Source organism: Anser cygnoides, chromosome 11, assembly GCF_040182565.1.
Source record: "Anser cygnoides isolate HZ-2024a breed goose chromosome 11, Taihu_goose_T2T_genome, whole genome shotgun sequence".
In the NCBI taxonomy this organism is placed as follows: Eukaryota; Metazoa; Chordata; class Aves; order Anseriformes; family Anatidae; genus Anser; species Anser cygnoides.
Window position 1 is genome coordinate 6,648,042 of NC_089883.1, and position 20,120 is coordinate 6,668,161.

At 46.3% G+C, this 20,120-nt stretch overlaps 1 protein-coding gene across 3 annotated transcripts; it reads left to right on the forward strand.

Annotated features, from left to right (window-relative positions):
- The first annotated feature begins 89 nt into the window (after positions 1 to 89).
- FAM174B (family with sequence similarity 174 member B) lies at positions 90 to 19,395 on the forward strand. Of its 3 annotated transcripts, XR_007166165.2 has the most exons (4): positions 115 to 530; positions 8,780 to 8,911; positions 15,598 to 16,128; positions 17,982 to 19,395. XR_007166165.2 is itself a non-coding variant. In XM_048071967.2 (3 exons), the coding sequence occupies exons 1-3, from the start codon at positions 226 to 228 to the stop codon at positions 18,034 to 18,036; spliced, it is 492 nt and encodes a 163-aa protein (XP_047927924.1). In that variant the 5' UTR covers positions 90 to 225; the 3' UTR covers positions 18,037 to 19,395. The 3 variants fall into 3 exon arrangements, 2 of the variants coding, with proteins under 2 accessions (XP_047927924.1, XP_013037276.2); XM_048071967.2 differs by lacking the exon at positions 15,598 to 16,128 and having other exon boundaries at positions 90 to 530; XM_013181822.3 differs by having other exon boundaries at positions 15,598 to 19,395.
- The last annotated feature ends 725 nt before the right edge of the window (positions 19,396 to 20,120 follow it).

Sequence of the window (20,120 nt, forward strand, 5' to 3'; positions counted from 1 at the left end):
TGGGGGGGACACGGGCAGCCGGGGGAGGAGGTGGGGGACAGAGGAGGCAGCCGGGGCAGGCCGGCAACGGGAGGCTGCGGCCACCTGAGGCCGGGGGAGGCCGGCCAGGACCCGGCGCCTCCCCGCACTGGAGGCGGCGCCTCTCGGGGAGGCAGGGCCGGGACCGGGGCCGGGGCCGCCGAAACCTTCCGGGGCTCGGCGCTGTGGCGGCCGGAGCCGGGCAGGATGCGCTCCCCGGGGCTGCCGCTGCTGCTCTCGGCCTCCCTCCCTCTCCTCCTCCTCCTCCTGCCTCCTGCCTCCCGAGGCAGCCAGGAGCCTCCAGCAGCAGCAGCAGCAGAAGCGGCAGGGCCGGTGAACGGCAGCCGTGTGCCCGCCGAGCCCCCCCCCGTTGCCGCCGGTAACCACAGCGGGGCCCTGCTCAGCCCCGTGCCCGCGCTGCTCCGAGACCTCTCGGCGCTGAAAGCCGCCGTCATCGGGGCCTGCGGCCTCACCGCCGCCCTCATCGCCTGCCTCCTGCTCCGCGTCTTCAGGTAGGGCCGGCAGGTGCCTCCCGGGGCCCCTGGGCTCCCGCTGCCCACCCCCGGGCTTTTTGCGGGGCTGCTCGGTGATTAAGAAGCTCGCTAAAGGCTGATCTTGGCTAAAAGACGAGGCTTACGCATCTTCCGAGGAGCTGCGGTCCTCGAAATGCCTCCCCGGTCCTCAAAGTTATGAATTTCCCTGCGATTTCCACCGCTCTGCTGTAGAATAAATGAAATGCTGTGGCAGGAATAAGGGGTTTTCGGGCCAGGGCCCCCACGGTGGGTGAGGGATGGCAGGAGGAGAGCCCAAGTGCTGGGGTTGTGTAGCCTGAACAAGCCGAGGTTGGGGTTTTTTAGCATTTAGATACCTGGAACAGAGGAGAAATAACCAGGCTCATCCCAGCGGTGCCCGCAGATCGGACAGGACACAGACCGAGCGCAAGCATAAACACAGGAAATTCCACCCGAACGTAAGGAAACATTTTCCCCGGTTGTGAAAGTGGTCGCTCGCTGGAGGAGCGACCAGGGAGGCTGCGGAGTCCCCGTCCCTGGAGGTGGTCGCGGTGACCCTGCTTGGGCAGGGCTGGCACAAGGTGACCTGGGGGGTGGCTTCCAGCCTCAACTACTGTGTCTTGTGCACACCGATGGGGTAATGCAGGTGTTGCTGGTCTTGAACCCATGCTGGGTATAGAAGACAGCCTTTTTTTTCCCTTTAAGTTAAGCTTAAGCAGATAGACTTGGTTTGCGGAGGTCCAACATAACCAAAAGTAGATGATTCAGAAGATAAAAGCACTTTGACTGGAATGATGCTCAGCGCTCTGTAACCAAACTCCTTGGTGTTTGGGTAGGTCGCTGACGGAGGCCAGCTCCCACTCCCATTGCAAAAGGGGAGAAAATTCGAGCAGCTCGCAGAGCTGAGAGAGGTGTGGGTGAGCAGCAGGAAGCCTGGCAGAGCTTTGCATCTGCTTGGTGCGCGTATCTTGTCCTCTTAGCGTGGCGTAACCAGAGCAGTCCAGTTCAGCCGCGCTGCTCAAGTGGGTTGGTGCTGGTGTGCGCCTGAGTTATGAGTTATGCTGGCAGCCCTTGAAACTCGTGGAACACCTCCCGCTGCGAGGAACATGAACAAATTAAACTCAATTACTTCAAAAAACCAGTCTTCCTGTTGGCTTGTTGCTGAAGCAGAAGAAAAACGTATATTAAAGCTCCATTTGGCACTGTTAGTGTTAATTATTATTTATCTCAGGGTAGTGGTGAGAGTCCCCATGCTGTGCTAAAAGCTGTTCCCGTTTTGCAGTTTACAAACAAAGTTGTTGCCTGTTTGTGCCTAACTTTGCCGTGGAAGATTACACACTTTCAGAAGTTAACAGCGATCTGACTTCTAGGTATGGGCAGCAGGAAAGAGCCTGGAAAGTTGGAGCAGCTCGCTCTCCAGGAAGCAGGGCTGGGAGGAGGTGTGCGCCACGTTGCAGGTGACAGAAGTGGTTGAACAAGTGGAGTTTGCAAATTCTTCCTTGTTCTGTTTTCCAGCACCTCCTTTGTATTTACCTGGTGGCTGCAGCTGAATTCTCTGCTTCTTCTGTTCCTGAATTAATTCCGTGTTAGGAATGGCAGTGTTCATAACAGTAGTATTATAAAATGCAGACTTAAGAGACTGAAATGATGAGAACTGATATTTTTCTAAAGAAATTGACATTTAACTAAATTCCTTTTATGTATTTCAGTAGCTGGCAAAAGACTATGCAAGTAAATTTGCTCATTAAAGCAAGGCGGTTCAGGAGAAGCAAGTAAAATATTGAAGAGAATTATTTTAATCAGTATCAACCACTTTCCAGACTCATCCAGTTGTCACAGACAAACATTAGAATTAGCAAGTCTATAGGTAAGTGCAGAATGAAAGGCATAAGTTTCTAGCCCCAGTTTTTTCTGATCTTGGAGACTTTATACCCTCTGCCTCAGTTTCTTCTGGATGTAAAGCAAGACCTTGTATCAAGGACCTGGCATAAACCTGATTATTTCTAGCCAAAGAATGCAAACTGATAGCCTTTAAAGACCTTTCATATACCCTAATCAGCAAAAATAGGTCCATGTTAAAGTCACCTTGGGAATGATAGATGAATTATCCTATGCCAAAGTCGTCGTTATACAACTAGTCAGAATTAATGCAGCATTTTAGATACGTTTAAAAAAAATCCCTCTGAGATCTCTCCTGTATCTTTAGTACAACCTGCAAGAAATGAAGCTTTCGGAGCTTTCGGCTTCAGAGAACATTTCTTTATCTGTCAGAGCATTTGTTTGTAAACAATTATCCCAGTTGGGAAATGAGACAAAAATACCAACAGGTATGTTTGTACCATGTCACACTTGTAGCTGACAAGACAGATTGGAGGAGATTCTGTTGCCGAAGAGATAAAGGATTTACCCTCAGTACACGTAAAGCTTTTCTCCATCAGAATCAGAGCTTTGTTGATACTTAGTCAAAAACATTGGTTTTTCTTTTTTTTTTTTGAAGTGTCATGGATTCCTATTAAAGAGATTATGCTAGAATCCAATCGTTGATGAAACCTTCACTGTGAAATTGCTTTTGATTGCTGGAAGTGAATTATCCTTTTAGATATGGATTGTAGAGATGAAATGAACTATTGAGTGGCCAGATATTTGTCACTGGTATTGGATTTGCTTTTTATACATTTCGTTTTTATATATTTAGATGTGTATATTACTTTTTGTTGTTGTTAGTGCAGGGACAGGTTTATTTCTCTAGCTTTCCAGCTCTGTTGGTAAGACAATGTTTCAGGGATTCCTGGTTGCTCCATTTGGGAGCGTTATGCCCTGAATCCAGCTGATGGTCCTGTGACTCAGAATGTGGTATTACCCAAAATGATCTGAATTTCCTTTCTGTCTGTGGCTATGAGAGACCAGAAAGGCCTGCTACTTGTCCGTATGTGGCAAGGCCTGATTAGCTACAGTAATTATACATTACTTTTTTTTTCTTGCAAAATCAGTTCAGGACATTCTTCCTATATCCCTTGGTACTGCATGCTCTCCAACCAAAACCCTTTCAACAACAGACCAAATTTCGTGTTATCCTCAATCAAATAGAGTTGAGTAAGTTGCATTACCAAGAAACACAGTTTATTGAAACAGCTTATGAGTAGTTCCTGCGGTTAAATTGGACTCTTTGATGTGTGTTTTTGATTCTTGGCTTTCCAACCCCATATTCTGCCATATTTTTCTATCGTGGTGCAGCTCAGTTCATTTCATTGTAATACAATTCTTGGGATCAGCTCCCAGGAAACATAATTTTTCAGATGTGGCTATATGTGCTGTCGACCATATGCCTTCTGGGAAACTGGAGAAGTTAGGTCTGCTCAAATGTGCCAGCTGAAAGCAACCCAAAGCTTTATTGCAGAAAACTGTCTGTGATAATGTTTGCTATGTGTCTTGACCTGCCCTTGAATGAACAAAACCCATGTTTGAAATGGCTGCTACTTACCTGCAATTTTAGAGAAAAGCTACCTGTACATTTTGTTACTCGCTGCTTTGTTACATTGCTCCTTATTTCATTTGGATTCCTTCCGCACACACCACTTTGAGCTTGGTTTTCCAGTAATTGTAAAACTGGTATAAATTACGGAGATTGAGGAGAGAGGTTCAGGCATATGATCGTAGGATACAAGACCCATTGTTCTAAAAGCTGGGCAATTGCTCTGGGCTGTCCAAGGCTTAACCCCAACGAGTTTGACTGATTTAAAACTAATTGTATTATAACCAGTTAGAGTACTCCAGCAAAGAAGAGACCTCTGTCAGGGACAGGAAAGAAATCTACACCATTAAAATGACTGTAAATGGAGGAAAAAGGAAAACCCCAAACACAGACTTGTGACCCCACACTGAAAGCTTTGTTTAAGCTGCGTGGAGTTTAGTGAGGGCCACAGGGAGAAGAATGACAAATGGGACGCTTGTCCTGGGTGTCAGGGGTCCTGTCTCTGGGAAGACTTGATCTAAGCGTGACAGCAAATTGGCAGAAGGAAGGAAGAGGGGGTTCTACTTAATACTGTCTTGGGCTCTTCACAGCTCTGATGTGTGCAGTTGCAACAGAACGAGTTCTGTTTCTTGTTCGAGGATTCACTGGCTTAAAGAGTTTAGGTGGATCGTACAGTTTCGGTAGCTCTGTCCTGTAAAACAAGGCTAGTTCTCGAGCATATCTCAGCAGGCTGTAGTAGTGTTTGCAAGTGCACACGGACACGAGCACTGACCACCGGATGGGAGTCGCTGTATTTTAAGCACTTTCAGGCATCGGTGCTTCATCGAACCACAACAATATCTCATTTAGATGTTCCTGAAGTTATTCCCAGCAGCTATCTGATTCCTCTTACGGGCCATGCAGTTAAGCAAGTGGGTTCCTCTGCTTTTGGGGCCACATATATTCCATCTCAAGGACTTTGCTAGAAGAAAAGTGTCTTCAGTTTGCTACAGCAAAAACGTGTATCCTGAAGGCATGTGAGGACTTACCTTCGTGGTTTAACTTCAGTAAGTGCAGCACCACCCAGAGAGCAGAGGTACCCAGACAGATCAAAGTAATGAAATACCACCGATCTCATTCATCAGCCAGTAATAAGCCTGGAGTTTCCCCAGGTTTGTATTTCCATACATATATATATATATATTTTTTTTTTAGCTGCTGAGGGAGCCCATTTACAGCAAATAAACTGGCCCCAATTCCATTCCCAATACAGCATTGCTGCAATTCTAGGAGGAAGGTTGGAGCTGGCTTAATTAGACTTCCAATAAACATCTTATAAGAAGGGATAGCTGTGTTTCCCCCAGGAACAGTCCCGTACCGCTGCAGCTATTGGCAGGAAGCGTAAGGCCAGATGAGGAGCACAGAGACCTCTCTCTGCGTGTCAAGAAAAGCATTATCTTTGAAAATCAGGGTCCTCGACTAAAATAGATCAGAGGCGTAAATAACACAACGAACTAGTGAATTGGCTTGGGCGCTTACCCTAGCACATGATGCCTCGGAAAGGAGGCTGGAGGTCTGCATGTGACTGGTGCTTGACCAAAACAGCCCCAAGACAAAATAGAGGCACAAAGTCAGCGTTCTGCCCCAGCCCATCCTTGCCTGCCAGCCTTCCCCTCGCTGCACGGAGAGGGAATACGGCTCTTACAGGGCAGATGCTGGCATGGTGCGCAGTGCCGGAGGCGGTCAGGCCCAGGGGGAGTGCGAATGCACAAGGACAACAGCTCGGGGACACCTGGAAGCAGGCCCCCGCCTCGAGTCCGACCAGTTACCTGGCATTCCCTCCCCGTTAGGCTTTGTGCTCAGTAAGTCTGCGGTCTGTTGGTCTTGGTGGGAGCAGTATCTTACCTGAGGTAAAAGGCTGACGTTGCTGGCTACAGCTAACTTCTCCCCCCATTTTTAAGTGGAAGACCGCTTTCGTGCTGCAACACCCACTGTCGTTCCTACCCAAGTTAAATCAGTCAGGGCGTTTCAGCTGGTCATTACGCAGGGGGCATCCTCTGACCACGGCTTCCAGCCCTTCTTGTTTGCCTAAAAAAAACCTGACCCCGCCAAACAGACGTGGCTGGGACGTAGATCCTCGCGATACCCGCGAGGCCTAACGCGGCCTGCTCCCGCCCGAGAGGTCTGGCGGTTCACCAGCCATTTGTATGCCGGGGTTCCTGCGCTCTGCCGACTCTGCTGTCTGCTGCAAATAAAGCCACCGTCTGCTCCCAGCCGCTGGACGAAGTGCTGGTCCTCTTGCCTTGCCGTCGCCGATGATTAAAGGGCTCCTGCGGAGGGTCGGCAGCTTTAACGCGCGACGGGTTCGTGGCAGGCAGGCTTACTTTGCATGCGGACGGGGAGGCTCCCGAGGCCTTCCTTTAAAGTAAGCTTGGGTAATGATTCGAGTATTTATGAAGCCTAGGGGAGTTGTTCGAGTGAGCAAGTGAGAGAAAACTGACCGCTAAAAAGCGCAGATTAATGATAAATTAGCTAGGTAAAATGGCATAGAGCTAATGGAGGAAGAAAAGGCAAGGAAAAACCCTTTTGCCCTGCCTATCGCAAGGAAGCGATTGTAGCAGCTTAGCCAAAAAACAGCCAAATAAGCTCCTTCCCTTTTCTAAGCGAGTGCTACAGTTAAGTGAGGGCTGTGGGGGATTAATAGATCACTGTGCAGCGAGTTCTGCTCCAGGTCCTCTTCAAAATGTAGCCCAAATAGACTAATTAATTGCTGGAGGCTGAAGGGCTCTATCTTGCCATTTCTAAAGATAGCAATTCTGCAGTAATCGCCTCAAACACTGCAGTATAAAGGTTGTAAGACGAACTCTGTAGAATAAAGTTGTTTTTGTTAATGAAGGGAATGAGGGAGGATGTCTCTCGGCCTGATGCAGCTAGGCTCTTAAATAGGGGAACCTATGGAAACCCGCTGCAGACCGTAGATACAAGGCAAAAAGCTAAAACTCTGCTTTGTTTGTTCTGACAGGTAGACACCGGTTGGTTTTAGCGTATGTTTATGCTTCGCAGCATGAGTAAATGTTTCTTGTAAAAGCAATGCATTACTTGTAAGATGGAGACCTTCTTGCATCATTTTGCTGCTAGGTCTTGGCTGAGAAGCTGAATAATACAGACAAGTGTTTTCAAAAGGATTTTCAAGTGTTTAGGTTAAGAGTCCTACTGTATTGGATATAAAATTGCTTGTTTCAACAACAGCAGTAATGGCACAAACCACCCTGTGCTCTGTGTGATACAGCAGCACAGATTGCTGTAAAGATTAGGTGACAGGGGACGTCTGTCTTCATGCTTTTAACGCAACTATCATCTTCAGAACAGGGAGAAAATGCAAACTGCTCCTTCCCAAGGGCTGGGACCAGTTTGTTCAGCCTTGGACTGGCAGCCAAAAGCAGAGGCAGTGAGACTCGTATCAGAGCTCTTGGCATTCACAGATTTAAACCTCCTTTACCATAAGCCCAGAAGAGGACATTGTGGTCAGCTCTGGTGGATGTAGGACCAGGTGCAAACACAGGTCTTGAGTTCCAGTCTCTTTGTAATTCCTACATCTTGGTTCTTGCTGCTAGCTCGTTACAAGGCATCTGTTCTTGGTGCAAAAGTGGCAGCGCTGAATCCAACACGCCTCGCGTGACGTGCCAGGGCAAGACTTTTTGACAGTGAAAGTGCACTCATGACGTGCTGTCTGCTCTGAGCGGTAGTTGTGATTACCAGAAATTAGGGGCTGCTTGCTTGTACCTGCAACAGCTCCCTTTCCATGCTTGGCAGTTGCCAGTTCTGTTTTATGAAAGGTTAAAGGGGAATTCTGCAGCTTGTGAACCAAAAACATCCTCTTTCCTCCCCAAAGGCTAGCTGTACGCATCAACACCTTCTTTAATGTATAATCATGAAACTGGATTCCTGCGTAAGCAGTGTGACCCTCCTAATATGCATTAAAGGAGGAGGTGAAGTAGAAAGGACTCGCACAATTCAAGTCAGAGGCGGAGAATTAGTGGAAAAGGCACGCACCGAGTATTTGTTAATTTAAAGTAAGTATTAGAAAATAGATCTCACAAAACCCTGAGACATGCAGGCACTTGAGTATCTCCATTTCCAAAGGAACACAAGGCTGTTGTGTACAGGAGGCGAGGTGATAGGTACAGTTAGCTTCAAATCATAGCTGATTATTTTTCATAGCGCTTGCACAGCGCTGAGCACAAAACTTCTCAGACAAGGCTAAAGGTTTTTGCTGTGGGAGCCTTGAGCTTGGCTTGATACCAAGAAAGGAAAAGAACAGGCTGTCTGTACCCAAATATCACCACCCCTTTGCTCCTTATAGTCCTGCCTAGAACATTCCCTCATCTCAGTAGGGTTTAACCTGAGCATTCTCATTTAAACGTGCTCACTAAACCATTGGCTGCTGATTAAGCCTGTCTCTCGCTTCCTGAGCATGGCAGCAGGAGGACGCGGTGGGCTGCTGCTCTGTGCTGGCCCTGGATGCCAAAGGATCTCTGAATTGTCAGCAGCTAAAAGACTGACGTTGATCTGGATTGCACTTGACAAGAAACTCTTCTGTACGCTGACAGGCACAAATTGGGGCCCTGGAAAGGCAGCAGGAGGGGACGCAGGCTGGTTCCACAGCCTTCGTGTCTGGGGAGGTCTTAAACAGGCCAGTGATTCGTTGTCAGTGGGTCGCGTCTGTAGGGGACAGCTTTAGCTTCTTTAAGGAATACTGTATAAACGTGATCCTTCCCTCCCCGTCTTTGTGTTTCAGGTCTGGCAAGAGGATTAAGAAGACCAGGAAGTATGACATTATCACCACTCCAGCTGAGCGGGTAGAAATGGCTCCTCTGAACGAAGAAGACGATGAGGACGAAGACTCAACAGTGTTTGATGTGAAATACAGGTACTGCTGCGAGCCTGTCCAGTTAGGCTTGCTCACTGAGCTCTTATTAGGAAAGACAGCTTTCTTCTCTGCTGGGCCTACTTGACAGAGATGAGGCAGTCATGGTCTCCCATTCACTTTGCCCAAGCCTCATCACTCTCCTTTACAGCTCCTGTGCCTGGTTTCTCAGCATACATCTGCTCTGTACTCTCCTGCTCTTATAATAACCATATCACTCCCCCTAGGCTCACTGTGCCCTCTGCTTTGCTTTGCAGAGCAGCACAATAGGATACACATGCCCCAGATAGCTAACGGGGTTTAACAGACTGAACTTCCCCTCTTAGGCAGTTGTTGGCAATCATTCCTCAGTGCCTACACATGCTCTAGACGGAGAACTCTGTGTCAGGGGCTGCTTTGCCAGGTGCTGCCATTGCAGGAAGCTGGAGAGGGAAATAGTGGCAAATCTGCACTGACCTCTGGGTTTGGATGTGCTGTCGTGTTCTGTAACAAAGAAAGGATTGTAGGCCCTCGCTAATATTAGCCGTTATCCCTTAGTAACGAACTTTCACTAAATGTGTTTGCTCTTTTAAGACAGAAGTGGTGTGACAACCCAAGCTTTTGGGTGCCTATTCTGGGCCGGAGATTTATAGCAACCATTCAGCACATGGAGATGCCGCACGTTGATTTATGGCACGAGGGTATCTGCACCTCTTATTTTTATTTGCATCAAACCATCTACAGCACTCGAGTTGCATTCTCATCCAAATATGGCCTACTCTAAAAATCTGTCTCTCTTTGGCTGAAATAAGCTCTTCTAATTATAAAAATGCAGATCTTGACAAGTCCTAACTGGAGAGTTTACAGGCTTTACTCATGTTGCCCATCTCAACTTTGGAAGGGGGGAACGACATAATGTGTTCTGAGCACTTACATGCCAGCATCTAAAACACACACTGGCACATGCTCTGCTGGTCACCTTCAAAATAACTGCATTATTTCTATAAAAAAGTTAGAAGCTGTGAAACAATGAAGGGTGTGAGTTGTGCCATTATGCGTAAATAATTAATTCCTGAATTAGAAGGCGCCTGTCAGTCCTTGCCTACCTGTTGCCATTCTCTGTAGCTGTCCTGTATTTACACTAATAATTTCAGGTTGTGCCATTTCAAGGCAGCTTGTTGGGCCTGGGCTTTGTTAAACCTGAATAGATCTGTCTCACCATGACCTACTTTACCAGCCTGTTTCTCCAGCCCCTCTTTCTCTTAGCTAAGTGGAAATAACTCAGTACTTTCTCTATGAACTTCTGGTAGCGAGATCAGAGGGATTTTCCAAAGACAGAGAACAGAAGGCTATCAATCATGGCACTGCTTCGGGATAACATGTCCAATAGTAAAATACTGGATGAACAAAGGAGAGCTTGCTGGAAAACGTCTGACTCATGAGAGCTGAAGTCATATTATCTGCCTGCTCCCCTGGAGCACATGCTGGACTGATGCTCTCCCAAAAAGCTATTCAGTCTTCGTGGGTTCCTTAGCTGTACAAACGGCTCTTCACCTCGTGTGATGCTCTGTTCAGAAACAATAGGGGGTTTTGATTTTTAGCCAGCCTGTCCTCTCTTCATCTGTGGGAGTTCCTCCTTTCCACCACTGTACAACAGCTATTAAATTCCACGTTTTCTGAAATCCTTGCTGTAATAGGCGTAGAGTTTTTAGCTCAAACAGAGCTACCTCATTGTAGAGGGGAATATTATTTTACAGACATCCCCTTTGCAGAACTGAGCATAGGAAAGCTTCTTTGAGGATACATTTGCCGTAAAAGGTATCAAGCTACCTGCTCCCTCTGTGCCTCTCAGAGAGTGCATCACTAAATGGCTCCTGTCACCCGTAAAGGCTCTTCTTTGCAAATTTGAATTGCTGAGTTTGACCACCGACAGCCCCAGTAAACCAGTCAAGAGGTTCTTTGTAGGCACTCGTGTTGAGATGGGAAGCAAGCGTCTCACATGTGCCCTCAGTACGTTGGTGAATTACCGGAAGACATAGTAGAAAGTGGGATCCCCTCGCCCCCTTGAAGAAAAATAGCTACCCTGTGCCACCTAAGGCTTCCTTTGTTTCTTGCAGCTGGAGGCAGATTCCAGCAAGACAGCGTAAGGAGAGGTATCTTCATTTCTCTGTTGTTAACAGGAGTTGTAAATGCATGCAGGTAGCCACACGACTAGAGTGATAGGGTTGTTTTGGATGTTCAGCAAGAGTCTACAGTTCTAAGGGAGCCTTTGCTAATTGCTGCATCAGGAAAACTGCTTCCTCTCTATTATCTCAAAGAAAAAAAAAATGCAGACGCATCAGGTGAGCTTGCAGAGGTGTCACTAGGGCTGATGCATAAGGAATAGGATGATACTGCTGTTTCAGCTTGTTAGCTAAACTAAAGCAGCGTGTAATGAGCTGCAGCAACCTGGAAGCAGTTGTGAAGGGGACAGAGGAGTGACAGGTGCCTCCTGGAAGGTACCCACAGGCTAGAAAATACTGTGGTGTCTTTTTTTTTGTGTTCAGTTTTGTATTCAGATGAAGGTGCCTCCCTGCCAGCAGTCAGTATCAGCGGCTGTTTGGGTTTATTCGATCAGCCTCCTAGCAGCAGTGCTCACTTCGTCTGTGGTACGACAGACTTCTGGCCCGTCTGTGTTACTAACTCTTGGCATGGGGATTTTGGCAAGGTGCTGCTTCATACACAGTGCTTCGGTGACTGTACTGTTACTGGGGTTGCTTTCAGAGAGGCCAGACCTCGTGCAGCCCTGTGCTAAGGTAAGGATCCATTGGTGCAGTGCCATGGCTGACCAAGAGTTGTCATTCTGATTTTTTTTAATTATTTCTTTGTGAGACACTGGTAGTGAAAGATAAGCTTATTGGCTGGACTACGCATCATTCAATCCTGTAACATATGTGCTGTCATACCTACAGCAGAAGCCAACTTTCTGTAGACTGAGACCTATAATTTTCAGTCTCCCTGGCTCCAGAATATCATGTGAAATTAGCTGTAGTCTTTTTGAGCTGTTCATTGTTGATTTAAGGCTGTGAAACTATGGGAAAAATCATCCATTCTCCAGAAAGCTGTGACTTGCAATTGTCTTTGCACAGTGCTTTCCACTAAGAAAGCACCAGAAGTATTTTTGAAATACACACTTCTGGGAAAACTTGAGAGTTCAGTGGAAAGGGAATGAGTTTGCCAAAACCTGATGCAGTAGGGCCATCTTGGCTGTGACACTACGAGCATTATTCAGCTTAAGTGTTACTCACATGGGCTGTAAGACAGCTACGTGCTTTCAGATCCACAGGACTGCCACCAGCAGGGCAAGAAAAATAATATATCTGAAAGAGCTGGCAATCTGAAGAGCTGACCTCGGAGTACCATGCCATTAGGTGCCTCCTGTACAAATACTAAGTATGTTACCCCAATATCAGCACAGTGCTCTGACTGATACACAGCTCGGAGAGAGTCTTTGAGTTTGTAGCACCAGTCTTTGCTGAGGATTACGTGGGTAGACACTGGGCTGGTTTTTCTGGGGTCCCCCGCCTTGTTGAAAGGTCTGCACTGATGCTAGTACTTGTGTTTGGGGGAGTAATTAAGATTCTGTGCCATCTCCCCCACACGATGCAAACAGCACTAATTAAAAGGCAGTTGGCGTCTAGCAGCACCAGGGGGGAAGCCGCACATATACCTCTCCAATTGTTCTCGTGCAGTTAATTTTCCTTCCTTGCATGTATTTGTTTCCAGCCTTACGCGAGGCATCAGAGAACAGCAGGCAGCGTAAAGTGGGCTGCTGGGTGAAGGTTGTCACATTTATTTCGGGAGACTTTAAGGTTTTAGGCTCCCACTAGATCCACCCCCCCTCGGTTTGTGGAGCAACGAGGAATAACCACTTCCCTCCATAAAGCTGGCTAATGAGTCACTTCAAAATCTTAACCAAACACAGTCCTTTCTGGGGATGCAAAAGACACCCTCTGCCTGTCTCTGACGAACAGAGGAGCTTGCGTGTGCCGGGTTAGATGCCCCTTTTGCAATCTCACTGCAGTCTCAGGGAAACGGTTCTGTCAATGGCTTTTCTAATCCCGAGAGCACAATTTCTGTGTGACAAGAGGCTGAAAGCGTAAATCAGATATTGTCACAGAGCAAAGGTGCCAAATCACTTTGATATTAACGCCTTCTTGAAAAGCTTCATGGGAATAGTTTTTCAACATGGAGGTTGGTTTTCTATGTATTTGCTCTGGTTTCGGAAGAGGCATTAGGATAAAAAAGTTGAGGAATTATTCTAAAGTTATTATAGAGCTATACTAAGAAAGCAAATTGAATACAGATTCTTTGCTTATTGATCACCAATTCAGTCTGCGCTGAAGGACAAGGGTATCCCTGTCCGACTGATTTTGGACAATATCCCTGTCTGATTGGTTTTGGACGATGTGAACTGGCCATCACTCTCCAGCTGTCGGGTATTTTTTCATGTTTTATGATGGGATTACACTTGCTGCGCATCTTGGAAAATGAGTTAGATGGAAAGCTAAATCCCATCCTCCAAGTGTGCTCTGTCATCCCACCAATAGATCTTGATTTTAAAACTCTTCTCCTGTTTTCTACTTTAGCACTTTTCTCTCGCCGTCCTGAAAGAAAGTTGCACAGGTTTCACGGTCTGCTACCTGCTGGTGCTAAACCAGTGATTGATCAGAGCTGGCACTGCATGGTACTCAGGAAGTGAAGTGAAGGCAAACACCCCCAGCAAACTGGTGCTAGCATCCATCCCCCCATCACAATATAAGCAGAGTCCACATAATACGAGAAAAAGAAATTAAAACAGCTGCAGAAATAAGCAGTTTCTGAAAAGGTGACTACAATTGTTAGGTTATTAAGCTTATTAACTCTACTGTAGCTCATTGGGGGATTTCTTGTCAGCTTCAATAGAAAATGAAAAACAAGCCCTGAATAAATTCTGTGGTGCCTTGTACATGAGAGGCTTTGAAAGCACTTCAGTTGTCTGGGCTCCCGGTGTCTCCTGTCCCTGCTGAAGCACGGCTGGCTGGGGCAGTGCATTCTGCTCTCACTACACCCGTTGGGCCAATTTCACAACTGTCCCTGCAGAGCACTGAGTCCAGGGTGAGCTGTGCCACGTGAGTTGAGGAAGAGCTCGGAATTTAAATACCAGAGCTGGAATTTTCCCAACCCAGATGTCAGACTTCTAAATAAGAACTGAAAGAAAGCCACAAGTTTTTCTTGGGGCGGATTGAGGCCTCTGTCCTTCCTGTCAGCTAAGTGAAATTCCTCAGCTTGTTTTCCACATGGATTGTCATGTTGCTTTCCAGCAGCAGCACCACCAGCAAAACACAGAAGCATTTTAGGAATGTATCTTCCAAAGATCTCTTGAAAGCCAAGAGATTTATGGGGAAGGAGCGGTGGCAGGCAGAGGGAAGAGGACAATAACATTTACTCAGCCATCATTGGAATAAAGGGCTTCTGAGAGCTTGCAGAACATTGTAAAGTAGTACCACATCTAAGGGCTGGTGCAATGCATTTTGGATTCCCCCCTTTTCAGGCACCTATAGCACTGAACCCTGTGACTACACCTCCATCACAGTTGCAGGGCTCAGCCTTTGATGTGCGGGAGTCTTTTGGGAGACTCTCTGTGAAATACGAGTTACAATATTGGCGTCTTCTCTTTGAAGACGTCCTTTCCAGATCCTAACTGCATGTGCAGCTCTGAATGGAGCAGGGCATTGTCTGCTTGTTAAAGCAAGGTGTATACTCCTGAGGGAGCAGCTGTAATGGATTTTTGGCAAGTGGAAGCCGCAGGCCTTTCTGGATGATGCTAGGTGAATTGCGCTGGGGTTTGTAGCAGCTTAATTTTTTTCTCCCAGCCGCCAGCAGTGACAGGTTGTGTATAAATGGAGGGGTATCATTTATCCTCATCTGAAGGGGGTGCAAATCACTAACTCAGTCAGCCGCTCGCTATAAATACAGCAAATTGCCAAAGCTTTGGTGTTGCTGTTTATGATTTCCTGGGGATCTGCAGCAGGGGAGAAGAGACACGGTCAAAAAGCAGTTTGTGTCGTTTTTTGAAGGGCGGTTTCTTTCTTCATTCTGCTATGCCGTTTGTTACAGAGCACACCACGTCCTGGTGGCTAGTTCAGACTATACACAGGCAGTGAGGTCCTACGCAAGGATGTTTGCCACATTCACCAGAGTATAAGAAGTTCCTATTAAGACTTTTTTTTTAAAAAAAAAAACTCTGAAGCAATCAAAACAATAGTGTGTCTGGAAGAGAAGCCATTGCAAGGAAGACAGTCCACATGCCTTGGTTAGTAAGGGGCTGGATTGCTGTGGGATCTGAGATGCGATGTCCCTGCAGTGCCCCCCTCCTGTGTGCACACTCCCTTCTCTAGTCTGTACAGTGGCTGGCCACAGGACCTCTCAGCATCTGGGCTTTGTCTGATTTAACTACTTTTTTCTTTGCTTGGTCTAGCTTCTCCTGGCATAGCAATAACCTCATCTCTGTGTCCAGTGTCACCATGGAAATCAGCTGCTGGAGGGAACTGATAGCAATCAGAGCAAATAACACTGCCTTTGTGACTTTGTTTTTTTTTTCCCCACTGTGCACATCAGTTCTCATCTCTGTCTGTCAGCTATTTAATTGCCAGTCTTCTGCAACTGTACTAATTCTTCCTGCTTTCCAGGTAGAGCATTTGTGTGGAGCACTGGTGCCCTGCCAGATGTCATTCTGCTCTCGAGGGACCTGCTGAAGCCATAACTGTGAAAGGGGAGGCTTTCATCTCTGCAGCGTTAAAACCAAACCAAGCCTCACCTCCTCGAGGTGCTGTTCGTACAGCAGGCTATGGATCTTCTGATCAAAACATTGCCATTTGGTTTCCTGGTTTCTCAACTACTATGTTGGAATGACTGGAGTTCCTCCTTGCAAACTCATCTGTCTCTTGCTTAAGAGGACTGCTGTGTCACTAAAGCATGACAAGGTGCAGCCCCGTGTACTGACTTGCAGCTCATTATGGTTTAAATAAATTTTGCAGAAGAAAGAAAAGGAAGATTGAATCAAGCTGCCCCAAGGACTTATTTTCTAAAACCCCAATTCAGTACTTCAGTCACTGTTAAACTTTGGTCGCTGTAAAACAGGTCATGTGTTTAAAAATTAGGAAGGATATATTTTATTCTGGGCCTTACAGAAGTGTCTTATGGCTTGAGGTGATAAAAATGTAAGTAAGCCATGGTGAAATACCACACTATGTTTAGTGTAGGATTTTTGGGGGAAGGGGGTGAAAGGTTGACTTATGCATAACATTTTCTTGACTTGCTACTGATTTTTTTTAAAAAAACTATTGCACTAAGCTTTCATAATGACATTCTCATTGTCCCAAGGAGCTCTGACCAGACCAACTCCAATAAATGAGACCACAGGGAAATAGGAAGAATCAGGCATGCCCTAAACCACAACAGTCTTGGATTAAAGAAGATATATTTTTGTAATTTTCTGCCCTTCCACAGGGACTAAAGGCGTTTTGTACTGCTCTGTGTCCTGTGCTCACTGTAACTTGTCTACCAATCATCTATATTACTTTTTTTCTAAGCAAAGTAAGTCCTCGTGTGAAATGATTAGATTGCAGAAAGAACACTACTTACTCTTCATGGAAGCTTTGTGTAAGTGATCTTAATCTGTATCAAACTGGAAGTTTTCCCCTACCACCTGCTTGACAAATCCCATTAAACTCAAGGATGCATTTTTAACCATTACTCCCTGCTATGCTTCGTGCTGCAGAGGTCAGAGCTGTGGGATGGCATTACGAGAATTAGATAGCTGCATCTGGATGGATTTGGTTTAGGAAACCGCAAGCATGTATACTTTCCAGGCTGTCATTAGAAAGGGCAGACCTAACTGGTTTAGTTTCTTTACTTTGCGGTTTTCCTTTAAAGTAACCACAGATGCAGCTCAGACTCCTCCTTGGCATGTTTACTCTCCGTTTGCTGTACCCCTTAACACCTTTTTACTTTGGGTTTGAAGCTGGCTGAAACTTTTTGTCGGGACTGTGCATTTTCTAACTCTTTTAGGGTTGTCCCACTGTTTGCTTGACCTCCTACAGTTACAACCCTTCAAGGAGACTGCAGTGAGTCGCCTTTTTTTTTTTTTTTCCCTTTTTGCAATCTGAGTGTTGCTGAGAACACTGAACTGCTTCGTCATGATACCACAACCTACGCTAGTTCTGCACGGTTCCCTTGGGCCCTGCAGTCAGTAAAAGGAGGTGAAGGGAATTTTTTTTCCCCAGCATCCTTGTGCTTTCCTTAGAGCAGCTCCCAAAACATCACTTGCTTTCCCTAACTGTGACTCAGCAAAGGCTTTGCAAACAGCTCTCTCAGCCAGGATGGAAAAATCCCACAGCAGACTGTTGTGTTAATGTTAGTCATCAAGACAATATAAAAATGCTTTGTTATTTTCATTCATGGAATGAATTTGAGTCATTCCACATTACTGTTACTAAGCAATATTTAACATGTCAACTATTACGGTGAGAGTGGAAGAACTGATGTTGGGGCCGAGCAGGTTGTCTCCTGGCTGGTAGAAGTTGCAGGGACCAGTAGGTTGAACGACGCTGCAGGTTGAGATGAAAGCTGGGGATCTTTTCCCCACCTTGGTGAAACAGGTTTCAGATTTAGGCTGGATGATTCTGTAGGAAATACTGCATTCCTTCAGGACCGAAGTACTTTGAAGATCAGGAACTGATCTGAAGACAGGCCTTTTGAAGTCAAAGAAGTGGCGATGCTGAGAGGAAGGCTGGGTTAGAAGCTCCTGTTAGCATTTGCAGGTGATGGAGCGAGGTGGCTGTGCTGCCTGAGCAGACACCACAGCAACGTGTTCATGCCCACACTTCTGCCAAAGGCATTCAGCTGAGCACCAGGCATTCCAGAAGAGGTGGGGAGAGAGGGGATAAAGCCTCTTTGCATGAGAGGCAAGACCAAGTTACATAGGAGAGAACTGAGAGGTAAAGATGCATAGAAGGGTACTTCTTTCCAAGGGTAAGCCAGTTCTTAAAATGAGATTTTCCACCAACTTCAGGTTACCTGCTGAGTTACACGGGCAAAGAACATCTGCTCTGCTTGCTTGTGGCTGAAAATCCCTGATTCTGTAACGTGGCCGAGTCTCACTGGTGGATGGGGATCAAGTACGTGAGCTGTTGGAGGATGGAGCTGCCCAACTGGCTCCTCGGGGGTCCCAGCCCCTGCACCATAAACTATCGAGTGCTTGGGAGGAAGCAGCAGCTGCCCGGTGGAAATAAAAGGCCAACCTCACCAGTTGCTCATGGTCATGCACATAACCTGAATGCTTTGTTTGATACTCAATTGCTGTTGCAAATGTGAGGCAATGTTTACCTCTACAAAAGTTGCTGTATGTGATTTAAAGTGTCTAGTTAAATATTCTATAGTTATATTTAGTTAAGATTTTAAGAGCACTTGATGTGACTCATCTAATAGTATATATATGAATATTTTTTTAATGGTAGGAATTAGTTTAAAACATAATTTTAATAATTTGGACTGTTTTGTTCAGGTAGGTCTAGGACTTTATCAGAGAAGAAATAGCCATTAACCACTACATGAATGTTTTACCTTAACGTTTGTGTATTTTACACTGCAGATTTAATCTGATTGTGATTGTAATGTCTTAGTATTTGCTGCTATTTTGTGTTGCTTAGCCAAGCTTTCTTTGTTCAAGAGCATTTTTAAAGGCATTTTTTTTGTTACAGAAAATGAAAAGAGAAACATTATTATAGATGTTCGCCTGCAGCTCACTCGCTGCTTACAAAATCCACTGACTAGTAGCAGAGGCAAACAGAGCAAGCAAATTAGCAGCTTTCCTCTTTGTGCATGCTGTGCTGTGGAGAAAAGCCCTGCGCAGAGTCGCACCTTCTTTACTCCAACAGCCCTGGCAGTGGAGGTTACATTTGAGAAGCCAGAAGTTAGCGTGCCATGCTTGCCTGCAGAATTAAGGCAGAAGTGCACATGTAGCTTTGTGCTTTTTTTCCCCCTTGACGGTGTAGAGATGATTGCAAGCACTTGTTCAGCACACTAACTTGTACACAGGTCAATGCTTATCATAAGCCCAAAATGACTTGTGGAAGTCTAATGAACACACAAGAGCTAATGCATTTGAATGTTTTGTTCCAAACTGTTCCCTCTAAATCACTGTACATGGTATAATCTCTGCAGGATGGCATGTTATAGTTGTTAAGGTTTTATTTCTTTTGTTAGATGTGTTTCTGCTGCTGCAGGTTTTGTGTGAGGAGTTATCAGGACCATGCGTTTTGTTTGTGTAATTGCTTGAACTTTGTTTTAAAATATGTATAGGATAATTTGTCATTGTGACCAAAGCTTTTTTTCCTCTTTTTTTTTAAGAAAAAATGGTAGGACAAGTTTGAATGGACATCTCATGTTTCAGTAGAAACTGCCATCATTAAACATGTTCTTGAAAACCCTCCTTGTGCTGTGTGTTGCTTGTAGAAAGGGAACGGGAAGGGGCTTGCGGTTTGATGGAGTCTGGTGATTTTAAGAGTGCCTTGCGTGATGCTTCATTGCAAAGAGCTGAGAGTCCCTTTGTCCAGTGAGCCCGAACCAGGCCATGACAAGAGAAACTGGTTTTGGCAGCATGGAAGAGAACTGTGTTCAGTCCTGCAAAGTCCCCATCAACAAGCTAGGCTGACACACAAATTCAAAAGACAAAACCTCTGCACTAGGGAGCCTATCTGTACTGCCGGTTACAGCCACATTAAGTACCGTCGAGCCCACAAACTGCAGCCCTGCTGTCCCAGACCACGAGCCAGGCAGAGCGAACCGAGTGTCCCCTCCCTGGGGTGGCCAGACCGCAGGGCAGCGATGAGCAGAGTTCCTCCAGCTCCATCACGTGCCCAAGTTCCCAGGCTCTGAAACAGGCCTGCCTTGGGGCTCTTAGGGCATGGTAAGCTGAAGAGCTAGGGAACGATTAGGGCAAAGCGAGGCACGGGGGGGTTGTTACACTCATAGCACTATGCCCAAGTCCTCTGAAGACCATTTTTCTCCTGCCCTATTTTTAGGTGACGTGAGGAAGGACAGACTGATCCAGTGCCCCTTGCATCAGTCAGCTCTGCCTCTCTCCTCTCCCCTGTTCCACGTGATTGCTCCTGCCGCGGTGTCTTCGTGTCTCGTTTGACTAGTCAGAGTA

Coding starts and splice junctions, on each gene's coding strand:
- FAM174B (XM_048071967.2), top strand. CDS start 226: ATGCGCTCCCCGGGGCTGCCGCTGCTGCTCTCGGCCTCCCTCCCTCTC. Junction 531..8,779: donor CTCCTGCTCCGCGTCTTCAG/GTAGGGCCGGCA, acceptor TTTGTGTTTCAG/GTCTGGCAAGAGGATTAAGA. Junction 8,912..17,981: donor GTGTTTGATGTGAAATACAG/GTACTGCTGCGA, acceptor CACCAACTTCAG/GTTACCTGCTGAGTTACACG.